General features: G+C 46.8%; 1 protein-coding gene and 1 long non-coding RNA gene across 2 annotated transcripts; one reads left to right on the top strand and one right to left on the bottom strand.

Moving 5' to 3' along the window:
- Positions 1-37: 37 nt before the first annotated feature.
- Positions 38-25,002, top strand: SCD5 (stearoyl-CoA desaturase 5). The gene is made up of 5 exons (XM_068187666.1): positions 38-358; positions 15,121-15,251; positions 19,975-20,180; positions 22,577-22,809; positions 23,276-25,002. Exons 1-5 carry the CDS (start codon positions 199-201, stop codon positions 23,464-23,466), a joined length of 921 nt encoding a protein of 306 aa, XP_068043767.1. The 5' UTR covers positions 38-198; the 3' UTR covers positions 23,467-25,002.
- Positions 21,853-22,578, bottom strand: LOC137472519 (uncharacterized). Its single transcript, XR_010998244.1, has 2 exons — positions 21,954-22,578; positions 21,853-21,908 (listed from the first exon to the last, which is right to left on the bottom strand). It is a non-coding gene; the product is annotated as an uncharacterized lncRNA (long non-coding RNA).
- Positions 25,003-26,450: the final 1,448 nt, after the last annotated feature.

The raw sequence follows: 26,450 nt of genomic DNA, 5'->3' as shown, positions 1-26,450 counted from the left end.
TGTCGCTATGCGGTCCCCGCGGCCGCCCCCTGCCCGTCCCCGCCGCGGTGCGGGGCGCAGCCGGCGGCGCGGCGGCTCCATGGAGGCGGCGGCGGCAGCAACAGATGCGGCGGCGGCGCGTCCCGGCCGCCCGTAGCCGCTGCGGGGCCGCGCTGCGCGGGGGCCGCCGCCGCCCCTCCCCAGCGCCCGGCCGGCGCGATGGCCGCACCCCGGAGGGCGGCCGGCGGCGAGGCGGGCACGGCGGGCGGCGGGCAGGCCATCGTCTGGCGCAACGTGGTGCTCATGGGGCTGCTGCACCTGGGCGCCGTCTACGCGCTCAGCCTGGTGCCGCGGGCGCACATCCTCACCCTGCTCTGGGGTGAGTGCCGGGGATGCGCTACAGGTGGGGCGGGGGCGGCCGGCGGCGCGACCCCGGGGCAGCGGGCGCCTCTCGGTTTCCCCGTGTCCGTCCCCTGTTTACCGGCGCGGTGGCTTTTGTTCCCGAGCCCCCCCACGGCCGCTCCCGGGATGCAATTGCCAGCGCCGCGCCGGGCCCTCGGTTGCTGTAGAAACAGGAGGCGCTCTCCCTCCGGTTACATTTATCTGGGTTTTCAGTTAAAAAGCCCAGTCAAGCGCTGGTGTTTCCGTTTAAAGGTCTGAGGGAGGACGCGCTGGCCGTCCCTTTGCTGTTTTACCGTGTTACTTTCTGAACACCCGTGTTTTTCTGCTTCGGTTTGGAGTAGAAAATCAGCTCCTCGTTTGTTTCTTGTGGAAGGTGATAACAAATTTTCATTAGGGAAGATGTGAAAGTCGAGTAAGTGCTATAAGGTGCTGTCACAGACACGATAAACCAGGCTGTGCTTTCTGAGGAGAGATGGCTTGCAGTGTCTGTCCTGCTAGGCATGAAAAGCCAAGGATTCGGTTTGGGGAAGAGAATATGAAATACAGCATCTTTTCTTCCATCCTACAGTGGTGAGGTCCTCTTTTCTCCACAGAAGAATGATGCCGGGAGAAAATGCTACATAGAAGCACTGCAGTATTGTGCAAGGCTTGTCAGGGTTTGTGAGACCAAATAGATGGTGAATGTCAGCATCACTATTCAGCAGGCAGAACCGTATATTGATTCATATAAATCTCGGTGGCCAAGAGGGTAAAAACTTGAGTGGTGTTTACAGCTGATGCAGTTTCTTGGATAAATACCCTGCTTTGAGGTAAGTGGAGGATATAACACCCTGGGATTCTTTTATACAGAGGAAACAAGGGTCTCTGCTGCAGGAACTTGCAGGGAATTTGGGCTGTTAGGCTGCAATCATTACTGTCGAGGTGACTCTTCAGAAGCCCCAGCTAAATGCTTTAGAAGTCAGGCTTATTCCTTCTGTTTGGAGAAGTCCTAAATCTCTTTTTCACAGGTTCAGCTTTTGATATTCAGTCTGTCTTAAACCCCCAGAAATTGCCACCATTGCTGCTTGCAGTTGGGAAATGAATCTTTCCATCAATTACCATCCTCAGTTTCTGGGTCCCTGGAGAGCACCTGCATTTCACTGGCAGCCTGGTTTGCACAATCCCCCCCGGCTTGCTTGTGACCAGAAGAGGCTTGTGGGGTGGTTGTGGTTTGCATAGTTTCCTTCTGTAAGCACTACTCCTCTCACCTCCCTATTCCTGGTTGTGTTCAGGCTGATTTCATAGTTTATCTTGGCCACAGCTGGGTGATCAGGGAGACCAGGAGAGCCTGTGGGAGCTGTGTGGCTGGAATGCACAGCCTGTGGTCTGCTTTCAACCCTTTTAGGTCCGGTTGTGTGCAGGCAGGTGGGCTTTCTTTTTCTGTTTTGCCTTTCCAGGAAGACAATTTGAAATCATCTCTGATTTCACTGTGCTTAATTACAAAAATCCCCAAGGCTGAAGGCAAAGGATGGAGTTACCAATTCAGCCCTCCATCCTCCGAGGTATTTTTTCCTGGTGGAGATTAAACAGATGCTACATAATAAACAGTTCTCAACGATTTTGCAGCTTAATGCCTTTTCCTCTGAAAGTGAGAGCCTCTCATTTCTTGACATAATTATATTTAACAGCCACCCAAGAGCAGACCACAGAGTTTTTATGGGAGTTTGGTGGGTGGTTTTTACAGGGGCTCCACAGCAGGGAGTGAGTGCACTGGCTCCAGCTGTCCTGGACACTGCGTGCCACTCTCACATCTGGCTGCTGCCAGCTCTGCTCCCCTCAGAGGTGCTGAGCAACGTGAAAATACACACTCTCCTGCAGAATATGTCAGACAAACTAGCTTGCTGTCACGCTGGTGACCTGTTTCTGAGATCCCTCTGAGCGACCCAGGGTCGATAAAAAAGGGTGCCTCTTGCTGAAGTTGACAACCCACCTCACTTCAGTGTGGAAGGAGCCAAGCAGTGAAGTTGTTTTGGGAGGAATAGGTGTCAATCAGACGTGTCCCTCGCCCTCCCCAGTTCTCCACATCTCCTTCCCTGTGCAGATCAGCTGTGAGACTGCCTCTCTGTGGGCGCTGGCTGCCAGCCAGCCTTCGGAGCCGGGCTGGCACGCCGGCAAACTTGGATGGCGGGTATGAGAGTAGTGTCAGGTAGTGTGGCGATGTGTGTACGCTGAAGGGTGCAGATGGAGGAGCTGCAGCCTTCCATGCATCCCTCTGTGGTTTTCTTTCTCTTCCCAAGCTTTCCTGGCACTCAGGAAGCTTCCCAGTGATCCTGTGCAAGCCCTTGCATTGCTCCACTCCGTGTTCCCCGCCACTGCTCCCCCATGGATAAGCTGCAGGAGCAAGTGTGCTGGGAGTGGGATGCCAGTGCTGGCTGTGACCTCCGTGGTGTCTGGCAGGAAGCCACAGCTTCCCATGACTCACCACTGCCTGCTTGGCTTTTTACCTTCTCCTCCCCCAAGATATCCAACTCTCACTGTGTTCTCCCCTGAGGGAGGCCAGGTACAAACCCTCCCTCTGTGCAGGGCTTGCTTTCCTCCTTCCCTTCCCACCCCCGGAGGCGGCTGATGCAGCACCGATTGCAAAGTGGAGCTGAAATGCCACTGTGCCACCTAGAAAACAGCTGTTAAGCCAAGCTGCCTGCTCACCAGGGCTTATTTCCATTGGTAATTTATTGACATTTGTCCAGCTGTACATAATAGACAATGGGAAAGCGCTGCCAAGGAAGGCTCAGCTGGTTGTTTACTCAGGATTATCTGTGATCCTCTGTTCCCACTGCCTCCTGCACCAGCACCTTGAGGCCCGTGCTGCAGCTTCTCACACCCCACATGAAGCTAGGGCTGCACAAGGGATCCCAAACAGCACTCAGGGTGGTGCAGAACTGGGGATGTGAATTGCTGCAGAACCCGGAATTGGATTATCTTTCAAGGGATGTACAGATAAGCTGGTTAAAACATAGGCTTTCAGGGCCATCCTGGTGTCTCTGTGGAATTTGATTTCAGTCCAAGCTAAACAAAAACAATGAAATTACTCATGTCAAAATTTTCCATGAGCTGGGAGCTGCCTTGACCCGAGAGGCAGCAGATGGTGTGTGCGAGGCATCGAGCAGCCCTGGGCTGTGCCCATGGGACAGCCATGGAACCTGCCAAGCGGGTGTGGACTGTCCCCTGCTGCGGCAGCCCGGGCTCACTGGGAGCTCCCCTGCCTCGCTCTTTGCCAGCCTGACTTGTGGTTTGATGTAGGGGTGAGTGGAGAAGACCCTGCTGCCTTCCCCCTGGTGCTCACCATACAGAGGTTTGAAGGGGGGGCATCACCGTCATCCCAGGAGGAAATGAGCAGGGTGGGAGCAGCTTGCTTCTAGTGGGGCTGGCTGGGCCAAGCATGCAGATTTTCCAGGAATGAACTTGTGCAAAGGGCACAAGCTGGGGCTGTGGCTCACTGATGTCCTCTTCTGGGCTGGACATGCTACACCACCTTCCAGAGGTCACCTATGACAGTTACGTGCCATTAAATGATGCTTCTTAACCAGCAACCTCCTTGCTCCAGCCAGGTCCACCCTGTAGCAGTTCCAGTGAGGAACTGATTTAGGAAAGCAAACTAAAAAACTCTGAAATCCTTGTACAGAGAGAAGTACCAAGCATGTTTCACTGCAGGGCCCAATGCTAACAGCTGCTCACAGTTTCTTTTGGTGGGCTCATGGTAATTTCTTAAAGACTCCATCTGGGGGAATCACTTGATTGTCTTGGATTTTGTTTGGAAAAAGGTGCTTTGGAAAAAGGTCTTTGCAGAGGGCTTGTGAGTAGCCAAATTAATTTTAGGAAATAGAGCCACCACAAAAGGGATTAAGCTGTTTACCTGCTTTAAAACCTTTAATTTCAGGCTGCTGAAACAACTTTAAAAACCTGCGCGAGCATTGCCACCCAGAAATCCCAAATCACGTGGATGTGTTTGGCAGAGCTGCATGAGGGAGGAGTGGATGTCTCGCACTGCTGTGCCTTGCCAGAGCCTGGGCTTGGGAAGGAGGATGGCCTTGCCCTAATGGGAGGCCTGTTGCTGTTGTTTTAGCAGCGTTTAGGAGATGTTTTAGTGCTCCTGAGAGCTGCAGATTGTTCCTGTTCAGCCGTGGCAGGCCCTTTGCCATGATTATCCTCAGCTTTCCCCCGTGCACGAGTGCTGGCTGGCTGGGAGCGCAGAGGGAGCAGCGGTGCTGCCCAGCTGCACCCCTGCTGAGAAGCAAGCTGCTCCCAGGCAAGAGTCTGGATCCTGCCTGGGATGCCTGGATCCCTTCAATAAAGGAGATTAAAGCAATTGTGGCCTTAGCACTTCAGGTTATCGCCTCTTTCTCAGGCTGCTGATAGGCAGCACACCTATGTAATGAGGCACAGGTTGCTGTTGTGCACTGCAGATGCAAGTTTTATTGGTCCTGCATGATTCCAGAGTCTTGGATATTCTTGAGTGCCACCTGCTGGCTCTCTGGTTATTAACTGGCTTTAGTCTGAAACCATTCCTACGCACAGCGTTGGAATCTCTGCACAGACAGCTGTAAATAAAACAATCCTAGCCCCAGGGAAGTTCCCCTTGGTACCTCTGTGGATGAAGGAGACTGCAAATATTGTCCCTGTTTCATACCCAGTGAAATGGAGACATTTGATGGAAACGTCTCTGTCACTCCTGCTGCCACTCTGGAGAGTGGTTATGCTCCCCCGTGGCCTGGACAGTGGTTGTGCTCAGGGGATTTCTGTAGGTGAGGTTTTGGGTCAGAAATAGGGAACAAATGCATTTATCTTGGATACTTGGTGGGAAGGTCTTAATGAACAGAAGGACCTTTCCTCACCTTACTCCCCACACTGATCTCCTGTTTGCTGGCTGCCAGAACAGTCCCAGCCATGAGCAGAGAGCAGCTCTGGGAGGTTTCTGTGGAATACAGGAGGCTGGCCTTGTTGTCCATCAGCCCCGAGCTCCACCATGCTTTCAGCAGTTCAAGACAGCAGCTGGCTCACTAGATGCGGGGTTAATTGCATTTCTGAGGTGCACATCTGCCCAGGGGAGTAGCCCTGCTTGTCTCCAGAGAGGTTTTGGACTGGCATTTCCTCCCCTGGCCCATTTGAAAACGTAGTTATACAGCTGTCACTCTTTACAGCCAAATTCTTGGCTTGTTCCTTCCCTCCTGGCATCAAAAGCTGAACTCTCATCATCTCTGAGAAGAACAAAGTCTTCTCTCAAACAGTGTTTCTCTCCTTAAAAATGGCATGCACCCCGGATCTGGGAGTGGCTGTAACATGTCTGGGAAAGGTCTGAGCTCCGTGTCCATGGTAAAACTGGGAACACACCCTCACATAATGCACAGATAGAACAGCATCACAGAATCACTTGGGTTGGAAAAGACCTCCAAGATGATCAAAACCAAACATTAGCCTACACTGCCAAGTCCACCACTAAATCATGTCCCTAAGCACCACAACTTCACACCTTTTAAATCCACCTAAGGATGGAGATTCCACCACTTCCCTGGACAGCCTGTTCATGGAATAGGTATGGATGGATGCAGTCACAGAGTGCTCCTGGGTCTGTTCCAGAATCCTGCTCTGAGATGATCTGTTGAAGACACTCCTGCCTGTTGGATGTTTTCCCTTCCCCAGTGTTCACTCCTCTCTTGTTTAACTATTGCTGGAGGTGGTTCCTTAAGGTCTTGTCTGTCACAGTGTTCAGCTGTAAGTATGTGTTTTTGTTCCTTACCCTGATTTCATCCCCAGTGCATTGGTGGTGCTCCTGTGTTGTTTCCCTCTGTCCTGTGTGCTGCACATCACGTGGTCACTGCGAGCACAGGAATGGGGAAAAAATTCCATGTGTGTGCTGAGCCTTGGATGTGTGTGATGGACCTTTGGTCCTGTTGCTCTCAGGAGTGGGTTCAAGGCACTCCTGAAGAGTTCTTACAGTGGATATGGATGAGTGAGCAGCAAAGCTGTGTGTGCTTGAAATTGGGATGTTCACCCAGCACAAAGCACTGCTGGGCTTCTCTGACCAGCCAAGCCACAAGAACCTCAGGCACTCTTTCCTTTTGATCTGTGTCATGAGGGCAGAGATGACAGCTGGACCCAGTAAAGGTAGAAATAACTCCCTGTCTGAATTTGGCAGGATTGTTGGCATTTGGGCTGCCCCCTTGCATCATGGGCTTGGGAGAGGGAGAGGCATCCCTGTGAAGCAGCCCCTTGAAGGGAAAGTTTGTTGGCACCCCCAGAGCTGGCTGTGGCAAACACACAAAAGCCCAGCCAAAGGCCACAAAAGCATAACGTGCCTTCTTTAGCTATTGTCCTTCAGTCCCTGAGCTGGTGCAGGCAGCTCTGGGGAGTCATCAGGGATTTCTGGCTCTAGCTTTTTATCTTTGCTTACATGTGCAGGTGGGGATGGCAAAATACAGGCTCTGAGGAGTTTCAGTGGGTTAGTCAGGATGGACTTCTCTGCAGGAGAAGTCTCAAGGGGCTTACTGCACTGAAATCAGTGTGGTTCCTCATCTCTGCAACTCCACCTACCCTCCCTGCAGTCACAGTTGCACTTGTAACTAACACTGATGTTATAATTGAAGCCAAGCAATTTCTTGTAATCAAATTTTATTTTTACCATGTAAGCTAACAATAAAATGTGCTGCCCCGCTGGAGAGTGAAACATTAACAATTACTGTGCTAAGTAAAGCAAAGCTGATGTGAAACAGAGGGGAAGGCTGTTTGTGATGCTGTCATGGGGAATTGTGTGCCTGCCATCCCTCTTGTGCAGGGGCCTCAACAGCAGGGGATGGGGATTTCTGGAGGATCTTTCTCAAGGCATTTTTGGATAGTGGTGTCTCATATGATGTTCTGAGTGCTAGAGCTCACTGGAGGAGCAGAGCTGGGCTGGGACAGGGCCGTTTGTGCTGGAGGGACAGTGAGAAGTCACTGGGGCAGTGTGGGGAGCAATCACCAGGTGAGTGCCTGCCCACACACAAGGTCTCTTCCTCTGCCCTGGCACCATCCTTCAACCTGACAGCTCTGGCTAACTGACCTGTTGGGTGCAGGGGGCTTGTGCCTTCTAATTTTAATGAGGCTTAGCACTTGCAGCCCAGCTCTGAGGCTAAAACTGCCAGGAGAGAAAGTTGGAAGAGGCCATTTTTTGCAACAGGTTTTGCTCTGAGCTCTGTTTGGTTTTGGAAGGGGGAGGAAGACGTTCAGCAGCTGATAGCATACAAGTGGAGCAGACAAAAAACATCTAGGCAAGGTGCAGTGCTACAGAAGGAAACATCATCTGGAATGTGAAGTCTTGAAAAGTCAAACCCATCAGATCTCTGCTTCAGTGGTCATAGTGAGGGCACTGGGTCAGAGCAGGGCATTCCCCTGCCATGTACCTGGTTCTGCACAGGGTAAGCTTTGCCTTTGTCCCTTTTTGGGCAGGGATGTTTAAAAATAACTAAAAAATAACTAAACCTTCTTCCTCAGGGCAGAGCTGCTGGCTGAATGCAAGACTCTGGAGTGCTGTGCTAATGTCTTAACCGTGCTATTTCTTTACTCAGTCCCTGAATAAAAGAGGTAAAATTGGCATTTATTCTGTCTTGGCATTTATAGAGCGCTTAAAACCCACCAGAGCCCGAGTCAGTGTGCAGATTGAGGACAGCAGTGAGGTCACTAGGAGAGAAGTGAAATCTGCCCATGGTTTTGTGATGATGCAGGACCCAGCTGAGCCGAGACAGGCTACACATAAGCATCAAAAATTTCAGAGAAGCTAAAGCATCTTCCAGCCTTCTCTTTTGATCTAAAAATATATGCAAGCTGTTCGACATCTTAAGGCAATCTTCAGTTGCTGGTGAGTCCAGGGAATCTGTATTTCCTTCCTAGGGGAGTTCTAGCATTGGTTGGAATAAATGCTGTCAGCCACGATTTCCATTGCTCTGTTGGCTTTATTTATGTCACATTGGCTGCAGCTGTCAATATGAACATTTCTGGTATTCCAACCGGAATAAAGTCTTTTGTATACTCAGCCAAAAGTGCTGGCTCTGGGGAATGTTCCTGAAAATGCATACGCAGGCATGTGCATCCAGGCAGAGGCAGCCTGGATTTCATGAGCTGGTGATGGCAGGGCCAAGGGGATGTGATAGATGGCTTCTCCTGGAGCTCCACCACGGTACAAAGGGGCAGGAGCAGGGCATCATCAGAAATCATCTTCTCTGCAGCTCTGAAACTACTTGCCCTTTGCTTTGATGTGCTTCCTCTTACCTCTGTCTCTCTTGGCTCAATTTAGAGTAGCTCAGAGGATGTGGAGATCTAATTTTAGATGAAACTTTCTGGCCTGGGATTTCACATGTTTGCTCTCCACGGGAAAGCACGGCTCCCTGTGAGAGCTGGCATGACCCGCATGGTGGGCGGCCCAGGGAATTGGTGCTGCTGCACGCCAGTGCTTTTTAATTCTCATTTGCTCACTTGAATCCAGCCCAAGGAGCTTTTGATGCCAGCCTTTGATAGTTAGCAGGGCTCAGTGAACAGAGGGTTGGCTAGCAGAGCAGTCTTTCCTTCCCAGAGACCCCAGGGCCAGAGCACTAATTCAACTTCACTTCTTGGCAGCAATTTAGGGACTATGGTGAAAATTTCTTCCTCCTTAATAAATGTAGTTCCAGGTCAGGAAATAAGGCTTTTTTAGTAGGATGCTGCAAGTTAAATGATATGTTACTGCTGCCTGGTGTCTCTTTGCTGTGAAGGAAGAGATATCCAAGGTTTCCCTGGAGTTTAGCATAGAGATATCTACTGGGGACTTGATATCTAATCTACATGTTAGAATGCTGCATGGTGACCCTGTCCCTCCCACTGGTGCAGTGCGTGACATCAACCAGCATTTTTAACTGAGGTGTTTGGAAAGACTGCTGCCCTGATTTGGGGTAGGAAAACTTTCCATTCTGATGGCAGACATGGCATTTTAAGAAAGTATATCCCCAAACTTGACATTATCTAATGAAAGCATAAAAGAGCATGCGAGACACCACAAAATTATCTGGTCTGAGCCCTGATGTTGAATCAGAAGAGAATCTTCTACCTCTGTCTGTGTGTGTAGTGAAGTGGAGGATGTCTTAGGAGTTCAGAAGAGATCAGGCATGGTGCAGCTGCTGAAATGGGTGGCAGTGCTGCCCTGAATTTCAGTGGGAATGAAGTTAGGCATCACTTGGCACTACTGGAAGTACTTGCCCTGATTTGGTGGTATTAGTCCTAAATCTGCCACTGAGTAACAGCAAAAACCAAGTGAGGAGGAGAAGGCAGATACAAGATATGCAGATGTAATTTAATTTTTAGAAAGGAAAAAATCATCACTGGAAGTTACCCAAGCAAAAGATGTGCTTCCTTTGCCATTAGTGTGATTAGAACTCACATCTGAGGAAATTACTCCCTCCTGTATCTGTGGGATCTTGCCTCCTGATCCTTGAACTGCTGGAGACACAGTGTGTTTGTAAAAATGTGTAAGCTTTTTCTGAATGTAACTTCAGGCTGGGCCTGGGAATGTGTCAGACCTTCTAGGCTGAACAGTGTTGGGAGTGTCTTGACCCAGCAGTGGGACATCCATCAGAGCAGAGTGCTGTGTGCTTCTGAAGCTGTCCCCAAAAAGATGGCAGTAGAAGAGCTAAAGGAGCTCACCGCTGAAGGAACAGCTCCCTGAGCATGTACAAAATAATGCTGTGGGTTGGTTGTGAGCAGGCCTTTGCATCAGGGGGTTGGCAGTAGCCAGCACAGGAGTAAATGGGGCTGATGTCTTCAGAACAAGACATAAAACCAAGGCCCTGACCCTTGGTGGCTATCCTGACCCAAGGTCTGTCACCCTCCTGGTCAGAGCAAGTGTGATAACAATTCTGGGACAGCCTCCAGTAATTACTTGGCCTGGTAATTACTTTTCACGTACTCTCTGTGCAAAATGTCACATCTTGAAGTCCACACCAGTTGAAGTGTGCAGGCAGTGCTAGTGCAATAGCTGGCCTGTGTTGTCTTTTTTTTTTTCCTTTTTAATTAATTTTGTAATTCTTCTTTAATTCAGTCTCCTCTGCATAGCAGCTCCCCTTACCCTTGTCAGAAGAACGTATGTGGCTAGGTGAGCCACTGCTCTGATCTCACAAGGCCTGCCATCTCTCTTGTTTGAAGGGGTGAGCACTTCCCCCCACATGTTTTTCTCCATTGTTGGTACTGCAGAGACTGGGAATTTCTTCTCAGCTTGCTGCCATTGATGTAATGCACCCCAGTCCTGGCTGATGTAAGATGTGTCATCACTTGACTTAAAACCAAGTCTGCTCCAGAACCAGAAAAAAGCTTCTTACATGCTGTGACATGCAAACAAGCTCAAAGCTTCGCAGAAGTTGCCTGGTCCCAAAGTGTGTTCAGAAAATAGGGCTGTGGTGGGCTCTGTGTTTGGAACACCTCACAGAGAGCAAACTGTGAGGGTGGTGGCTCTCCAGGCATGTGCCAGGCTCAGAGTAGTCACCTTGCTGCAGTTGTTCAAGTCCTTTTGAAGGGACGGGGAGCCACATGGAAGAGATGCCTGCAGTGAGTCTGGCAAGGGCTGATTCCCTTCCCTGCTGTCCCTCCTGTCCCTGCCATCCATGCACAGGGATTGGAGCCACTGATGTGAGCTGGTGCCAGGCTCCGTGTGCTGCCACCCCATGGGAACAGCTGTGTGACATTATTCTGTATTTTAAAGATGGTTTGTGTGTTGACAGTAGTGCTATTGTGAACGTGCAGTTGATTTTGTTTCACTGCTTCTATTTTCCTGTCTGATGTATTGTCCCTCTGAGATAATTGTGATTTGCTCCATCTAACTGGGTTATGTTTGACATTGGTAACGTGTGGATAGTTGCTATCCTATAGTGTCTCCTTGTCATCTGTGCTGAACAAGGATGTCCAGTCATCTCCTTGCTTTCAGGAGCAAGAATTATCTGTTCAGATATACAGAGTGAACCCAGTGTTTGCTGAGCATCTTCTTTTGGTTGATTTAGGTTTTTTTTTTTATAATGAGATAAAAGTCAAAATCAATCTGTAATGTGCTGGATTCACAAACAATAAATACATATCTTTCTAATGGGGTCCCAGGTTTCAGAAACAGAACTTGTTCTAATTTTGATATTTAGCATAAAACAGAAATGAGATTTTCAGGGGGTGAGATCTGCTCCAAATTAAGAAACTACTAAGATCAGAGGATGATTTCCTGATGCCTGTAGATACAGGCTGTGGCAGCATCTCCCCATATCTTCATAGGAAGCCATTTCCCTGGCTACTGAGATTTTCAGAAGAGGTTGGCACTGGGCTTAGCAAAGCTTTTCCAGAAATTCAGCTATGGGCATAATGAGTTGTTCTGCAAAAGGTGGCTCAAATGTTTGATGTTGTTGATTTGCCATCCATTTCTAAATTATTTATCTGGTGTAGTTTTCATTACTTCTGTCTGACAGTGAGATGATACCTCTGTGCCTGCTGTTCAAAATCACACTGATGTCGTGCTGCCTTATCATATGGCCCACTGGGAATACTTTATGAACTGTTGGTGATCTTCCTTTCAGGCTCCTGCTTCCCCAAGCTTCTTATCCTCATCACAGATCCCTGTCTCCAATTACTGCTCCCCAAACGACATTACTTTGCTTTGTCTTTACTTTGAGCCCTTCTTTCCCTATTTCTGCATGGATCCTTCCGTGTTTTTTTAGCTCTCTCACTGCTGCTCCAAATATAGCATCATCCACTGTTGTAATTAGTATGCTGTTTGCCTTTGTTTCAGGTCATTAATAAGAATGTTGAATAAAAATCTTCTGCCTATTGATTCTGGCATGTTCCCATAAAAAGCATCTGTGCACAGGCACAGTGTATTGGAAGCCTAGCAACCTGCCAGCTCCCTGCCTGCACGGTACTTTAACCTCATGTGTCTTGTCTCTCTTGCATCCTCTCCCTGTCCCCATGCTCTGGGTCTCTCTTTTGTCCTTTTGCACAGGTTTACCTGCTGTTTTCACTTCCCACTCTTCCTCTTTGTTCCCTCTTTTAAGTGGTTCTCCCTCTGCTCCAGTTCTGAATTGTTGTGCTTATGCTGTGCTCTGTCAAGTGAGCTGATCAGAAATGCTCCTGTCTCAACCTTAGAGAACATGTAGAGGACACATCTGGCTATTTTACCAATTTCCTCTTTGTGCATTAGCTATCCCACTAAATTAAAAAGAAATATAACATTAATTGTATGAATTCCAGGTTGTTAATTGGTACTTTTCTTGTGGCTTTATTTCCCCCCCCTTTTTTTCTGCAATAAACATTATTTACTCTTTATTACTTGGGAAGCCTGTTCAGCTACATTTCTGAGAGGGTGTTTTCAGTATAAGGAGGCATTGCTATTTACTGGCTGCATTGCTCCACATTGCAATCCTTCTGTGTTTCACTGACATGTTCACCCCCTACACACACTCTTATCCCCAAAAATAGGACAGGTAAGCAAACAGTATTTTCTTATATAGATACTGTAGCTGTACATTATTAATATATAATAAATAGTCAGTAGTCTGATTTTTGGTTTGAGATCCTAATTTATTCTGCAAAGGAGAGCTTGAGACCTATTCCTTACATGGTAAATATTTGTCATCTTGGCTGTTTATACATTGGGAATTAGTGGTCAAATATTATTTTCGGGCACCCTAACTGCTGTAAGAATCACAAAACTTGCTATCACCAAGCAGTGCATTTGGCTGACAGGATCTGTTTCTGCTCTGACACTGAGCCTCCTGAGTAATTTTGTTTGTTTGTTTCTGGGGATGTTTCAACCCTCAGGATTTATATTAGGAAGATTCCTGCTCTTGTGATTCCTCCTCTGCAAAGCCAAAAAATAGGCATGATGCGTGGGTATGAGCCCCAGCTGTTTCCTTGATCACTTGAGCACTGCAGGAGTGGGCTGGGGCTGGCACGTCCCTGGGGGGCTGGAAAGGGCCAGAGAGGGTTGTCCCTGATTGTGTTCAGTGCAGATATTCCATATGGTCTATTACCTACCACACAGCCTCCTTCTTACACAGGACAGAGAAGGGAGGTGAAATCAACCCTAATGTCACATGTCTCACTTCACTAATTTATCTTTCATTCTTGTTTTAAGCAATCATTCATGATTAAGCTGGATGGGTGCCCTTGAGAAGCACTTGGTCAATTAAATGATTTGTTGCTTTGAAGCAGGAGAAAAGCCCCCTTGTGCTTTAAGGAAGCAAAGAAACTGCTGAAGATGGGAGATTTCAGCCCATGACTAGCAGGAGGTTAACTAGTCATAAAGCCCACAGAAAATATGTTCTTGTAATGATTCAGGAGTCCAACCTTAATATTTTTATGTTAGCTGGATAATGTCAGTATTCTGTGTGTCACAGATCTGTTCCCACAATTACAGTCATTTGAATGACTTGGAAGGCTTTATTTAGTGATGTTTTTGCACAGCTCAACATCACACACAGCAAATGGTAGGTTATGTTTTCCCTAATTTCATAGAAGTCCAAATCCTTGCTCTAACAAGGCATATGCAAGAACTGCAACTCTTCAGTGGAGACTGGAGTGTGAGGAGTTATGATGTCAGCATTTTTACTGATCTGAGAATAATCTGTAGATTCAGCAATATCTATAGATAATGTGCAGAAAGAATGCATGATTTTAGTTCATTTCTGTAGCTCTCTTCAGGTAAGTGGAAATTTTAATTTCATTTTAGACTTCAATGGACTCGACATAACTGCAAAAATGAGCCTTTTCTAGGAGTACCATGAGCACTCAGCCTGCTGAAAAATCAGAATTATCTCTTCAGTGATGGCACCCAAAGCAGGTTTTAGAGAGGCATCATCTTTACTGGGACCATTCTGACTTTAGCTGTCTGCTGCATCTTGTGAGAAAGGCCTTGGTTTGCTGTACAGGAGATGACAGGGATTTTGGCCATAGACATAATGGCAAGCAGTTTGGGTAAATCTGTTTTTGATGGATCCACCAGCAGAGTGTAAAAAGTCCATTTGCTTCTTCAGTCTGCAGGGGTGACAATCAACATGAAATATGGTTGCTGTTACTTTCCCAAATATCTTTCCATTCTATTTTCTCTCAGATTCTGCAATTTCAAGCACTGTGAGCTGGGAGTTGATAGAGGGACACAGTAGACACACTCCTACATACACATTTGTTTTCTTTTTGCAAAGAAAAATGTTTTACACTACATACCAGGAAAAGCAGACTGTGAATTCCTGTCAAGCCACTGCCTGTCTAACAGGGCTCCCTGGTGGACAGACTCTTGTGCAGACACACATACAAAACCCCTTTTTGGGGATCTCATTTTCCCTATTTGTTCTGGTAACTCTGCTTAGGTATTTGAAATAGGCTGTTTTAACCAAAACATGTCTGTGTGTGTAGGGTGGCAGGGAGCCCTGGCTAAGCAACACATTGCTGCAGATGGTGTAAATCGATTTGAAACTGTCCTGTAATATTCTTTAATATTTGAATCCGCTCTCGTTTTAATTTTACGCTTGCAAAATAAGCCTGTCCTCTTTAGGCAAAGAGTCTGTGAGACAGAGGTGGGCTGAGAACCTCACCTTCTGTCTGCCCAGCCTCATCTCCAGAGTGACCCTGCAGGCGTTAGCAGGCAGGGCAAGGAGCATCTTTACGCCACAGAGAGCACAAGGAGTGTCAGTTGGCCCCGTGGTACACCCTGTGTTTTGTTTTTGTGTCTTTCAGCATATTTCTGTTTCCTGATGACGGCTCTGGGCGTGACAGCTGGCGCGCATCGCCTGTGGAGCCACCGTTCCTACAAAGCCAAGCTGCCTTTGAGGATCTTTCTGGCTGCAGCTAACTCCATGGCTTTCCAGGTGAGCTTGTGTTGCTTGTTCAGATTCTTGGCCTCCAGGCAGCTCTCTCTGCTGTGCAGGGATCTCCTCAGCTTAGAGAAAGCAAAAGAAAGAAAAAAAAAACTGGCAGAAAGACATTTATTTGCTGTAACACATTCTGCTGGCTCAGGGGATGCAGAGCCCCTCTCACCACCCACGTAACAATGTGCACTAGGCAGACCAGGAGCACTAATTGCATAAGGACCAAGCTGAACGTGATCAAATCAGAGGTTCAGCACCCCAGCAACTGATCTGTGGCACAGGTCAGGCCCCACACTTCACAGGACAACATGAAGACTTTTATAAGGGCCAACTTGATGTAAATGTGTCTGTGTAACCAAGAATCTGTTCATCCAGGCAGTTGGAGACTGTGCCCAGAAAGGAGAGCAGGCATCCTTCCACAATCTTAATTTATCTCTGTTTTATGCAGCATTTTTCACTAGCCAAATTCAAATACGTTTGTGAAGAAGTGTGTTACTAGCTCTGTACTTGCTGGTAGGCAGTCCTAGACCACAGAAACACTTGTGTAACACCCAGCTGGTTGTAGGAGTTAGCCCTGAACCAGGATCTTCTCGGTGTGAATTTGGTTCCTCCTCTGGCTGGCAAGGATAGAGATAGGAACTTGCACTAAAATTAAACTTACCTGTACTAAAATTAAACTTATTGAGCTTGGCTGCCATAACCCCTTGTGGCACTGAGTGCCATGTATGTGTTGTGCCCTGAGTTTTCATCTTTTCCCTTTCAATCTAGTTGGTTTGAACAGAAAGTTGGTTGACTTTCTGTTCATTTGCCTTGACAGAAAATGAAAAGAGTCCCTTTATCTACCTCTGTACTTCTCATTTATCATCTTTGATTTTTTTTTTAAGGTGGAAAGAATTAATTAGTTAGCCCCTCTACACATTACAAAGAGCACAATGCTTTTGCTTGAAAATGGAAATGTGTCCATTTTGACTATAGCCTTTCTTTATTCTGAGCCATTTTCCATCTGCTGCTTGGTTCCTTGGGGAGCTTTACAAGCCCTTTGCTCAATGTGTTTAACAACTGTCTGGAGTTTTGAGAAGCCCCTGGTACTGTCTCCCTGTTACACAGCTGATCTTATCTTTCACAAGTAATTTAAATGAATGTGCAGAGCTGTTTGCAGTGAGCCTGCACACAGGGATTTCATTGCATTCTGCTCCCCTGTTGCTATGGATTTTGCTCTCAGCTGCATTGTGCTCGTCACTGCTTTTGTCTGAGGACACTGGGATTCTGAGGCAGGGAAGTACTTCAAAGTAGCTTCAAGCCACCTTTGTGCCCTTCATATCAGAAATAAGATGAAAGGCCAAATTACCCACTCTGAATCTGAAGCCTGCTCCTAATTACCATGACATCCATTGCCTGTAAAGGCTGTTTCCACCACCACAAATGGACAGTGAGTGATGAGTTTTCAGGTCCATCTCCTTCACATTGACTGTGGGAGGAAGAGGTAGCATTGGAGATGCATACAGCATCCCTTGATGGTAAATGAGGAGGAAATATTCAGAATTCTTGAAGGGCAGGGGAAGGAAACTGCTGTAGAATTTTAGCTTGATACTGTCTGGGCTGTGACATGCTGTAGTTCCTCTGGAATACCATCAGATGCAGCCCCTTTTGCCATGTGGGGTTATTTTGTGATTGGAGCATGCTGAGCTGTGTTTCTTCTCTCCATCTAGATTGAAACTCTCATAATTTTGAAAGACTCTGCTTCTTGCTGTCACTTGTCTGTTTCAGACATAGGTAATGCCTGGCTTATTGATCTCCTAGCATTTAAGTTCCAGCACCTCAGCTGGGCTGTGCTGGTTTCATCTCTGTGGCACAATCTGTGTTTGTGCTGGACACAGCAGGAGGGGTGGTGTGGAAATCTGTGTCAGTACACAGAGACTGTCACACAGCCCAGCCCATTGGCACATTTCACTCTGCAGGTTTGTTAAGGGACCTGCTAATGAAACCTCGTGGCTGCATCACTGTCACAGCATGATGCTGTTGCTTTCTGCTTCAGAAGGGATTTCACACCTGTGTTTACCTGAAACTTGATCAAAAGTGATGTGTTCTTGAAAATTGGATGCTAATAATACACTCAGAGCACATTTACACATGCTGTGCTCCAGTTCATGGTGTATTTATTGTCAACAGTGCTGGCCTCAGGCCTTTATTTTGTCTTAGCTTTTGTGGTTTTAATTAGATGCAATTCAGTTGTTTCACAGCTTCCTAACCCTTTCATCTGGGGAATCATGTTTTTTTTTTACCAGCTTTGCAGGCATTTGCTGTGGCATGAAAAGCCAAGTTAATTTCTCACAGTATCATTGCTTTTTCTGGTTATCTGCTGTCCCACAAATGACTTTATCAAGTGCTCTTGTGACAAACTGATCAATAGTCTCACTTGAAAAATTATTTCTGGTTAAGAAAGAAGACCTTTTCTAAGTGTGCTTCTTGCATAACCCTGTTTTATTTTTAAGTGACTTAATATTGTCATTTTCCAGTCATATGGATATTCCCACTGAAGCCACTTGAAGCAGTGTAGAGGTTTTCATTTCTTTTGATTTCTCTGTAGGAAGGTAGAAGTCTCCCCTTGTTCTCACTGAAGACTTGGGTGACTTCCTTTGCTTTTTTGCAGTTTACTTTGTTTTCTCATGCAGTGAGATAGTTAAGGTGCAGCACAATGGAGCACTGGCAAGGGGCTGATCTTTGCTGCCTCCTCTCAGTGGTTTAGATGTGTCAGTGCTGCAGAAAAATGCAGCACTCACCCCCAGCCCACTCCCAGCATCACTGTGTTCACTACATGGCAACAGTAAAGTGCTAAGCATAACTGAATGCAGTGGAGCTGAGATCTTTCTGGGGCTCTTGCTTCTCACTTGTCCCTGGTGTGCTCTTGCAGGCAGAGAGCATTTTTGCAAAGTTGAAATTGGATGAGGAGCCAATTGAGCTGGATTCTTTAGCTGCTCTTTGCAGTTGTTCCCAGAATCCCCTCAGTGCTTTCTCTGAACCATTGATAGCTGAAAGAAAGAGCAATGATTTCTGCAATGCTTTCAGCACAGGGCTTTTGCCCCACAAAATATAGGTGCACACAGTTTCATTATCCTGTGCTTGCTGTGTCCTGTGGTATATTCAGTGCCCAGATGGGTGGTGTCCTGTTCCTACTTCAGAGACACTGCAATCAGTTTGTTCAGTTCTACTGGGAGCAAAGCTGCTGTGGTTGGTGGTTGTGGGTGCTGTTCCTAAAAGTAACCCAAGCCTTTCCTTCCTTGGGTATTTCCTGAACCATGCGGAGATGGAACTAGCAACCTCTGCTAAGAACTCTCTGATTAAAGTTCACCCTCCTGTGGATCTGGGCATTAAATGACATTTCCACATTTTGGTGCTGGTGTTGAGCAATTAAATTAATAGATGAGTGTGTGGCCTGAGGTTTGCAAGTGCTGAATGTGCTTACAGTGCCCTGCACTAATAGCTCAGCACCACGGCAAAAGTCACCAGTTTAGTCCAGTGCATCCAACCAGGGCATCCTGCAGAGCAAACTGGGAGGCTGAAATCCCTTTGGCTGAGTGAACTCAGAAAGTCTCTATGGATCCAAGTGTGAAATTGTGGTCCATCCCTTCCTCCCTGCAGTCCACATGATTCCATTTACAGCCATAAGGCATTTCAGTGTCATGTTGTTCACAACAGTGGTTCTAGTGATCCAGAAGCTCTGTCCCATTTTCAATGCTGTGTTTGTGCCTGGAAGGCACCAGCTGCAACCAGCTGAGAAAGAGGATGCCAGAACTGAGAGCCTCTGTACAGTAGTCCACTGAAAATAAATATACAAGGTGCCCCATAGCACAGTCTTAAAATAACAGTGTATGTACCCAGTCCCTGCAGCCCATCCTCAGACACCCAAGGCAGACTGATGATGGTAACTCCCATCAGTTTTAGTCAACATGGTTTTCTATGTTGACTAACATGGTTTTAAAACATGGTTTTACCATGGATGATGGTAACTCCCCATGGTTTTAGTCAACAACTTTTTTGAGGTGTAGCGAGCACGGATCTCCAGGACGGTTTGGATGGATGAGAGATCTCTGAAGTCAGGTCTTAGAAAGTGTGGTTTATTAAAAGGGGGAAAGGCCCTGCTTGGAGTTGCCAGGCGCAACTCGTGGCAGGCCCAGGGAGAGAGGGAGAGGGAGAGAGAGGGAGCAAGGGTTCCAGGTGAGGGTCCCAGGGGAAGGTCCAAGAGAGGAAGGTCCAAGAGAGCTTCCGGTCCCTCGGGCACACCTTATCAGGGGGCTTCAAGGTGGGCTGGAACAGGACTTGGGCCAATGGGGTCACAGATACCTGATACTTCAGGGGAGGGTCACAGGTGTGGGATGAACCATACATTGGGGGGTGAGACAGAGCATTCCATTTGACCTTTGGACCTATCTGCAGGTAAAGGGCATTGTTTAATCAGAAGGGGGGATTGCTTTCAGCCTGGCTATACTATTGTTTTCTAGTTATTCAGTAGTCAAGGTTTGCTATTTCAAATCTAGTTCTCATCTCAATGTCTGTATTTTCCAAATCTTTTGCCAGGCAATCATATTTATAAGGTTTTCCTATTTCATCTTCCCCAACATTGAGGAGCATCAGAGAAGGGCTTGCTGCTGTTATCATGTGTGGGAGGAATGGAGGTCGTAGTGCCTGGCCCCTCTCCTCTGACCCCCCCGTATTTTTTGTGCAGAACGACATCTACGAGTGGAGCCGAGACCACCGCGTGCACCACAAGTACTCGGAGACGGACGCGGACCCGCACAACGCCCGCCGGGGCTTCTTCTTCTCCCACATCGGCTGGCTCTTCGTGCGCAAGCACCGCGACGTCATCGAGAAGGGCAGGAAACTGGATTTCACTGACCTGCTGGATGACCCTGTCGTCAGGTTCCAAAGAAAGTAAGTGCCAGCTCTGGGCCCTGCTGTGAGGTGGGCGTGGAGAGATCCTCCTGTCTGGCGGTCTGGCTGTGGCTCATTCCTTGTTTTCATCTTTCCCTTTTCTTCCCCGAGATATCCCTGCCACAGTGACTGCAGGTGCTGGGATGCCTTTCCCCATGTGGCTGACACTTGCTGACTGTCCTCACAGGTTCTGTGGCACAAGCAGTGAGCCCTGTCCTTGTGCCTCTGCTTTCCCAAAAAGCCAGGGCTGGTTATGAAAGCAGCTGTGGAAGAAGTTGCTCAGATCTTGGCCTTCTTCTTTGATCACAGGAGAAAACTCTGCAATCTCTAATTGCCTTAATACAGAAGTGCACATTTCACTCTGCAAAGTCATTTCTGGCACCCCTGAGCCAGTGCAGGCCAAGTGCCACCTCTCCCAAGACTGCCATTCTGTACAGGATTAATTATCTCCACTGGGAATTAGCAGAATCCTAGCTGACTTTGCTACAGTCTGTGAGAGCTGGAAATGGAGCAACATCCTTTATGCTCTATTGTGAGTACCTGTGTTTTAGGTACAAGAAGACTTTCTGCTTGCAAGCATTTCATCCAGGCACTTTGGAAAACTGCTTAAGGCCATTTCTGTGTATTTTCTGAGTGAGGGGAGCAGTCAGTTAAGTCTAAAAATTAGAGTTTTTTCTGCTAGCGCACAGATTTCTCTAAGGCAAAAAAATTACCCTTGTAATGGAAATCTTCCAGGACTGAGGAATATTTCCCTCCATGTTTGCTTTCTTTCACTGGTTCCTCAGTTGGCAGTGCCTTTTTGCAACAGCTTCCTTGCAGTTTGCCGCAGCTCCTCTTGATTATTACCTTTTCCACAACAACAGCATCCCATGAAAAGCAGGCTTTACTGCTTTGGTCATGCTGCAGAGGTTGTCCAGTGAAGAAGTGTGTTTTCTTCAGGAAAGTTGTCTTAGCAAATGCCTTTGCTCTGGATTTGGATTTGGATTTAGGACTTAGTCCTTTGCCCAGAATTTGGGTTTCTCCTTTCTACACGGTTGCAGTGTTGGGGCTTTTTTTTGGCAGCGTGGAAAAACTAGCAGGCACTAAGAATCATAATAAATCACTAAGAATCATAATAAATCCTTCTTGACATGTTTTGTTTTAAGGCCAAATTGTTAGCTTTGCTGAATTTAGTGGTGCTGCTGAGTTGTGGACAAGGCACCACTCAGTCAGTTTAAAACCACATCACTTCAGTTGAAATCATAGTGCTGCTCCAGGCACAACTGACAGCAAAACCTACCCTCTGTGAATCAGGGAGGAATAATCCTGCAGTTGATGGGAGAGAGGAGCTCACAGGTGAAGTGTCTCCGTGACAAAGTTTTAGTGTGGTGAAAGCAGCGGTGTTCCCCAGGCCCGTGTTGAGGCATTGATTTCCCATCACTCCAGGTAAGGAGGTTTCTCACTCCAAGGTGGATGTTTCAGTCAAAGGAAGACAATGTACTCCGATGCTTGTTCAGATGGGAGATTTCATATCTTCAACAAAGACTTCTGTCTGGGCTTCTTCCTTCTGGCGGGATAGTTTTAATTGGTGCCTGATAAGCTGATTTCATATTTTATTCTATTTCCCCAGAGTGGTAGAGGCTTTGACCTTTGAAGGAGTTTTCTGGACTGGAAAGTATTTTTCTCCTCCAGCTCTACTTAAAATCTGGCCTTGAACTGATGAGAGTCTGATAAGGTCAGACTTCTGACCTTAGACTTCTGACCTCAGACTTCTGATAAGGTCAGACTTCTGACCTTATCAGAAGTCAGTCATATGAGTGGGAAATTACTTGTTATCTTTGGTGGAGCAAAGAAAGGGAACTTGTTTGCTTGGAGGGCCTTAGCTCAGGTAAGTGAGAATTGAGTTCTATGAGAGAGCTGAGGAATGCCCTCTTCACTGTGGCTGGTGTAGCTGTAGAGCTGCAGATCTCCTTCTGGAGCCCAGGATGTGAGGCACAACCTCCAAACAACAACAAAATACATCAAGCAGAGAATTTGCAAGGCAACAGGTTGATTTATTTCATGCACAAGATGATCAAAACTAGCTCATGTGTTACAGGTAAGAACTGTGTTCATGAAAACTTCTTTCCTTTCAAAAATAGTGCTAATATTAGCATTTTTCCAGACCTCTGTGGATCTTGATTGAAAGCTGTTTGTTTGTTTTTGTCAAATAAAAATGACAGTTCTTCCTATCCAAAATACTTTCAGGGAACGCAAAGTTTTAATAACTGTTTAATAAATCCAAACTCTGTTTTTCCTCATCCCTTCCAGAAAACTCAACAAAAGCAGGGGTCTATTTTAAGCCTGTCCTAGGGGGATGAACAAGACGGGTCATACTTTGCATTCCTTTTCCCCTTCTCGCCCTGTAACGCCCGCAGGTATTACAAGAGCTCAGTTGTGCTGATGTGCTTTGTGATCCCCACCGTCGTGCCGTGGTACCTGTGGGGCGAGAGCCTGTGGAACGCCTACTTCCTGGCCTCCATCCTGCGGTACACCATCTCCCTGAACGTCACCTGGCTGGTCAACAGCGCCGCCCACATGTACGGCAACCGCCCCTACGACAAGAACATCAACCCCAGGCAGAACACCCTGGTCACCCTGGGAGCCATTGGTGAGTGCTGCAGCCCTGGGCACAGCTCTGCCAACTCAGAGTGATGTCCCATCTTCTTTCACCCTGGTGGGGACGCTGGGTGCCTGGGACACCGCTTGGAGCCAGGGTTTGGAGGAGGCTGGAGGTTGTGCATCCTAGAGGAAGGCACCTGTGTTCTACTGATGGTGCTACGCTGAAATAACATCATGTGGTCTCTGGGTTAGCACCTAGCAAGTTCTGCTGAGCAGATAGTGCAGCAGAAGTGACTGACCCCACTTCTGACTCAGTTGTGTGTCTCCCCTCTTGAAGCACTTCTGGTTTTCTTCCCTGAGCATAAGGTGTGGGACATTCCCCTTCCTACTGGGGAGGAGCATAGCCTCCATTAGATGCAAGACTTGGGCAATGGATGTTGGAGTGTCCTGCCTGTGTTCCTGTGTTGACAAAAGTGGCAGCCATGTGGTCTTTAAACTCCCTCTCTGTTTTTCAGGTGAGGGTTTCCACAACTACCACCACACCTTCCCGTTTGACTACTCAGCCAGTGAGCTGGGCCTGAAGTTCAACCCCACCACCTGGTTCATTGACTTCATGTTTTGGCTGGGGTTGGTCACTGACCGCAAGCAGGCTCCGAAGGAGATGATCCAGGCTCGCAAGGAAAGGACTGGGGATGGCAGTGCCTGAGCTGTGACGCTTCGCTGTGCCAGCACTGCTGTCCGCGTGGCTGGCTGGGTGTGCACGCACAACCCCGTGCCTGTGGTGGGTTTACCTCTGGGTAAAATTATTTTTTTCTTTCGGATTGGTTGGGCTGAATTAGTTCCCCAGGAATTGATTCAGCCACAGCCTTTTCTTTTTTTTTTCTTTCCTTATTAGCTGTCTTATGTCTGAACTTAAGACTATTAAGTGTAAAAATGTTATATATTATTTAATATTGCAGTTAAGCGGGAGAGAGATTTGATTTTAGTCACTGTAGTTCATGTCTGAGATTTGTTGTAATTTGCTTGTTCATGGTAAATGTTGGCAGGTTGAAGGAACTAACTGTCCTTTCCAAGCATAGTTAGGGCAGATTTTTGTTTCTACTGCTAATCCAGTAAGGTTTTGAGGCGCATCTTTCGGGGGGATGGGGCAGGGCCCAGTGTGCTGTGTCAGCTGCATACTCATGGAAAGGACAGTAACACCCCTGATGAAAAACAGTATGTCCAAGGGGGAAAATCACCCTCAGTTTAGTTAGATGTTAGTTTGGAAACCTGCTTTCTTCTTTTTGTTAGCCCTGTTAGCCAGCCCAGTGCACTGCTGTCTTTGCTAAATATGAAAACCATTTATTGCTGAGCAGGCTTTTGTGTTGAAGATTAGTCTCTATACAGGCCAAAATACCAACTAATGCTATATTGAGATGGTTCCTTTGTTGTCACATATACATTGTAATTGTAAATGTATGGAGCTCAACCATGTCTTAAGCCAAATAAAGCTTCGGTTTCAATGTTTGGAGACCTAAGTCATATTCTAATCAGTCATGGCCATCGATGCATGCATATTTTAGCTCCTTTTGCACAAGAGGCCTCTTAATTTCTTTTTCTGCCTTTGACTAGTGGGTCTTAGAAAACTGACCTTTATCTAAGTCAGAGCCTGTACTAATATTTCAGCTGCATGCAACATCCATTGGTTTCTGAGCAAAATATAAAGACAGTTATGTAGCTTCTGAATTTTAACAGTTGCCTTGCTTAACTAAAAAAAAAAAAAAAAGAAAAAAATTTTAAAGAGATAAAAAATTATGAAAAAAAAAGAAGGCATGTGGATTTAATGGGACATATAGCCCTTTGTGTTAGATGTTAGCCAGTGCAGGAGAGAGGCTTTGTACTGTCAGCACTGGAGCACTTTTGAAGATAGAGGGCATGATTTTCATTTATAAAGAATTGTCACTGCCTTGTCTCTCGGAGAGGGAGTGCCTACTTCCCAGACACACAGCCCCACACCCTGGGCAAGGCAGGGATCTCAAGATAACTGAGACTCAGGCCCAGATATTTTCAGGAAAGATGCAAAAGTGGGGAAAAAATAAAATGGTTTCTTTTTTGTTCTGTTTCTTGTTTTTCAAATGATGCCATATAATATAAAAGAGTTGTCTTTATTCTGTCTTTCATCCAGCAGGTGTTTTAAAAGTGTTATTTTGCCATTAATGATGTGTAAACTCTTGAGTGATTTACAATAAACAGTTATGAGTTAGCCTGGACACTGTGTTTAATTTTGAAACATCTCCCAAAGCAGAGGTCTTTGTGCATCACACATCAGAATTACAGCAGTGTTTTAGTTGGCATTTCCAGCTATGCATTTGGTGCAGCTCAAAATACCTCCCCTCTCAGCATTTCTGAATATCAGGGGAAGAGGAGGCTGTCAAGTGGAAGGGCACCAAGGGATTTGATAACTTTGGGCTTCCTCACCAAGCTGATAGAGGGGGAAAAGAAACTGGAAGGTGACATAATCTTGAAAGGAGACAGTGGCAAGTTCCTGCATGTGAAAATCCCACTTTAATAGAAAAATACTAGCCCCGTGTGACAGCAGGACAGTGCTTTGGCCAAAAATATTAACTATTTTATTTAGATTTTGCTGTAAGTTCTCTTTGTTTCAGCTGAGATGGGCCTGAAGACCTGGGTGCGCTTGAAGATGTGTTTTGATGTGCATTCTTCTGGAGTCCGAGCCATTTGACAGACAGAGGAATTACACACACACACACACACAAACACACACACACACAGAGTAGGAGATGTCTCCCCACCCCGTGCTGCAGTGCCTGCAGGATGGTGTGGAAACGGGCTCCTGGAGCTGAGAGGTTCCTGACCTGCTGGTTAGAAAAATAGAACTGTTCCTTCCATGGCAAAAATCATAGGCAACCTGCCTTCAAAGTGATGTGTGTAATGGGTTTGGACTTGGGGTGTGAGTGTAGGAGTGAAGCTTGGAAGATGTGCAAATGCCTGATCTCACCGCTGCTCTCATCCTTTCCTTTGTGCAATTTCCTGGCCGCAGAACTACAGGGACTGCACCAAGATACACAGCTTCCTGTTGATCTTATAATTTTTCTTTTGTACTGCTATTGCTTGGACTTCCTTAGGCTCATTCCTGTCAAGTGCCTGGTGTAAGAAGGATAGGGGGCCTTGCTAAGAGGCACATGCTGTTCTGAACCTCTCTGAGTACCTGAAATTACAAGGTAATATTCCCCCCACCCTCCCCCAAGGCATAAGACTTCAAAAGCAGCAGCAGTTCCAGTGCATTTCAGGGATCTGAAAACTGAAATTGAAGCCATTGTCAAGTTACCTGGTTTTGAAAAACTGAAAATAACTAAAGAAACATTGTTCAGAAAAGAAAGAGCTCCTCCATCAAATGTTTTACCTGGAAGCTTAGCTACCTGAATGCCCGTTTTTGTAGATTAAATTCTCCATGTGGTAGAGTTGATAAAAAAAGTGTCAGCCTCTACAGGAAAACTTGATTTTTGAAGAGGGTGCCTCGAATTTTGGTAAAAAGGGAATACTTCTGTGCATTTCCTTTTTTGCTTATTTGCTTGTATTTTTGCGTTTGTTTTGAATTTTTTGCTCAATTGTTTTGTTTTTTTTTTTTTTTTTTAACAGTTGGGTTGGGTTCTTTAGTGTGGTTTTCTCTTCCTCAGGATGACGTAGGGT

Source organism: Anomalospiza imberbis, chromosome 4 (genome assembly GCF_031753505.1).
Source record: "Anomalospiza imberbis isolate Cuckoo-Finch-1a 21T00152 chromosome 4, ASM3175350v1, whole genome shotgun sequence".
Taxonomy (NCBI): Eukaryota; Metazoa; Chordata; class Aves; order Passeriformes; family Viduidae; genus Anomalospiza; species Anomalospiza imberbis.
The sequence above is the reverse complement of the archived record's forward strand: the minus strand, read 5'-3'. Positions and strand labels throughout refer to the sequence as shown.

What these genes read in the sequence shown, in the direction of transcription:
- SCD5 (XM_068187666.1), top strand. Translation starts at nt 199, where the DNA reads ATGGCCGCACCCCGGAGGGCGGCCGGCGGCGAGGCGGGCACGGCGGGC. An exon ending in GTCGTCAGGTTCCAAAGAAA is followed by an intron (nt 20,181 to 22,576) that starts GTAAGTGCCAGC and finishes TAACGCCCGCAG; the next exon opens with GTATTACAAGAGCTCAGTTG. An exon ending in GGTCACCCTGGGAGCCATTG is followed by an intron (nt 22,810 to 23,275) that starts GTGAGTGCTGCA and finishes TCTGTTTTTCAG; the next exon opens with GTGAGGGTTTCCACAACTAC.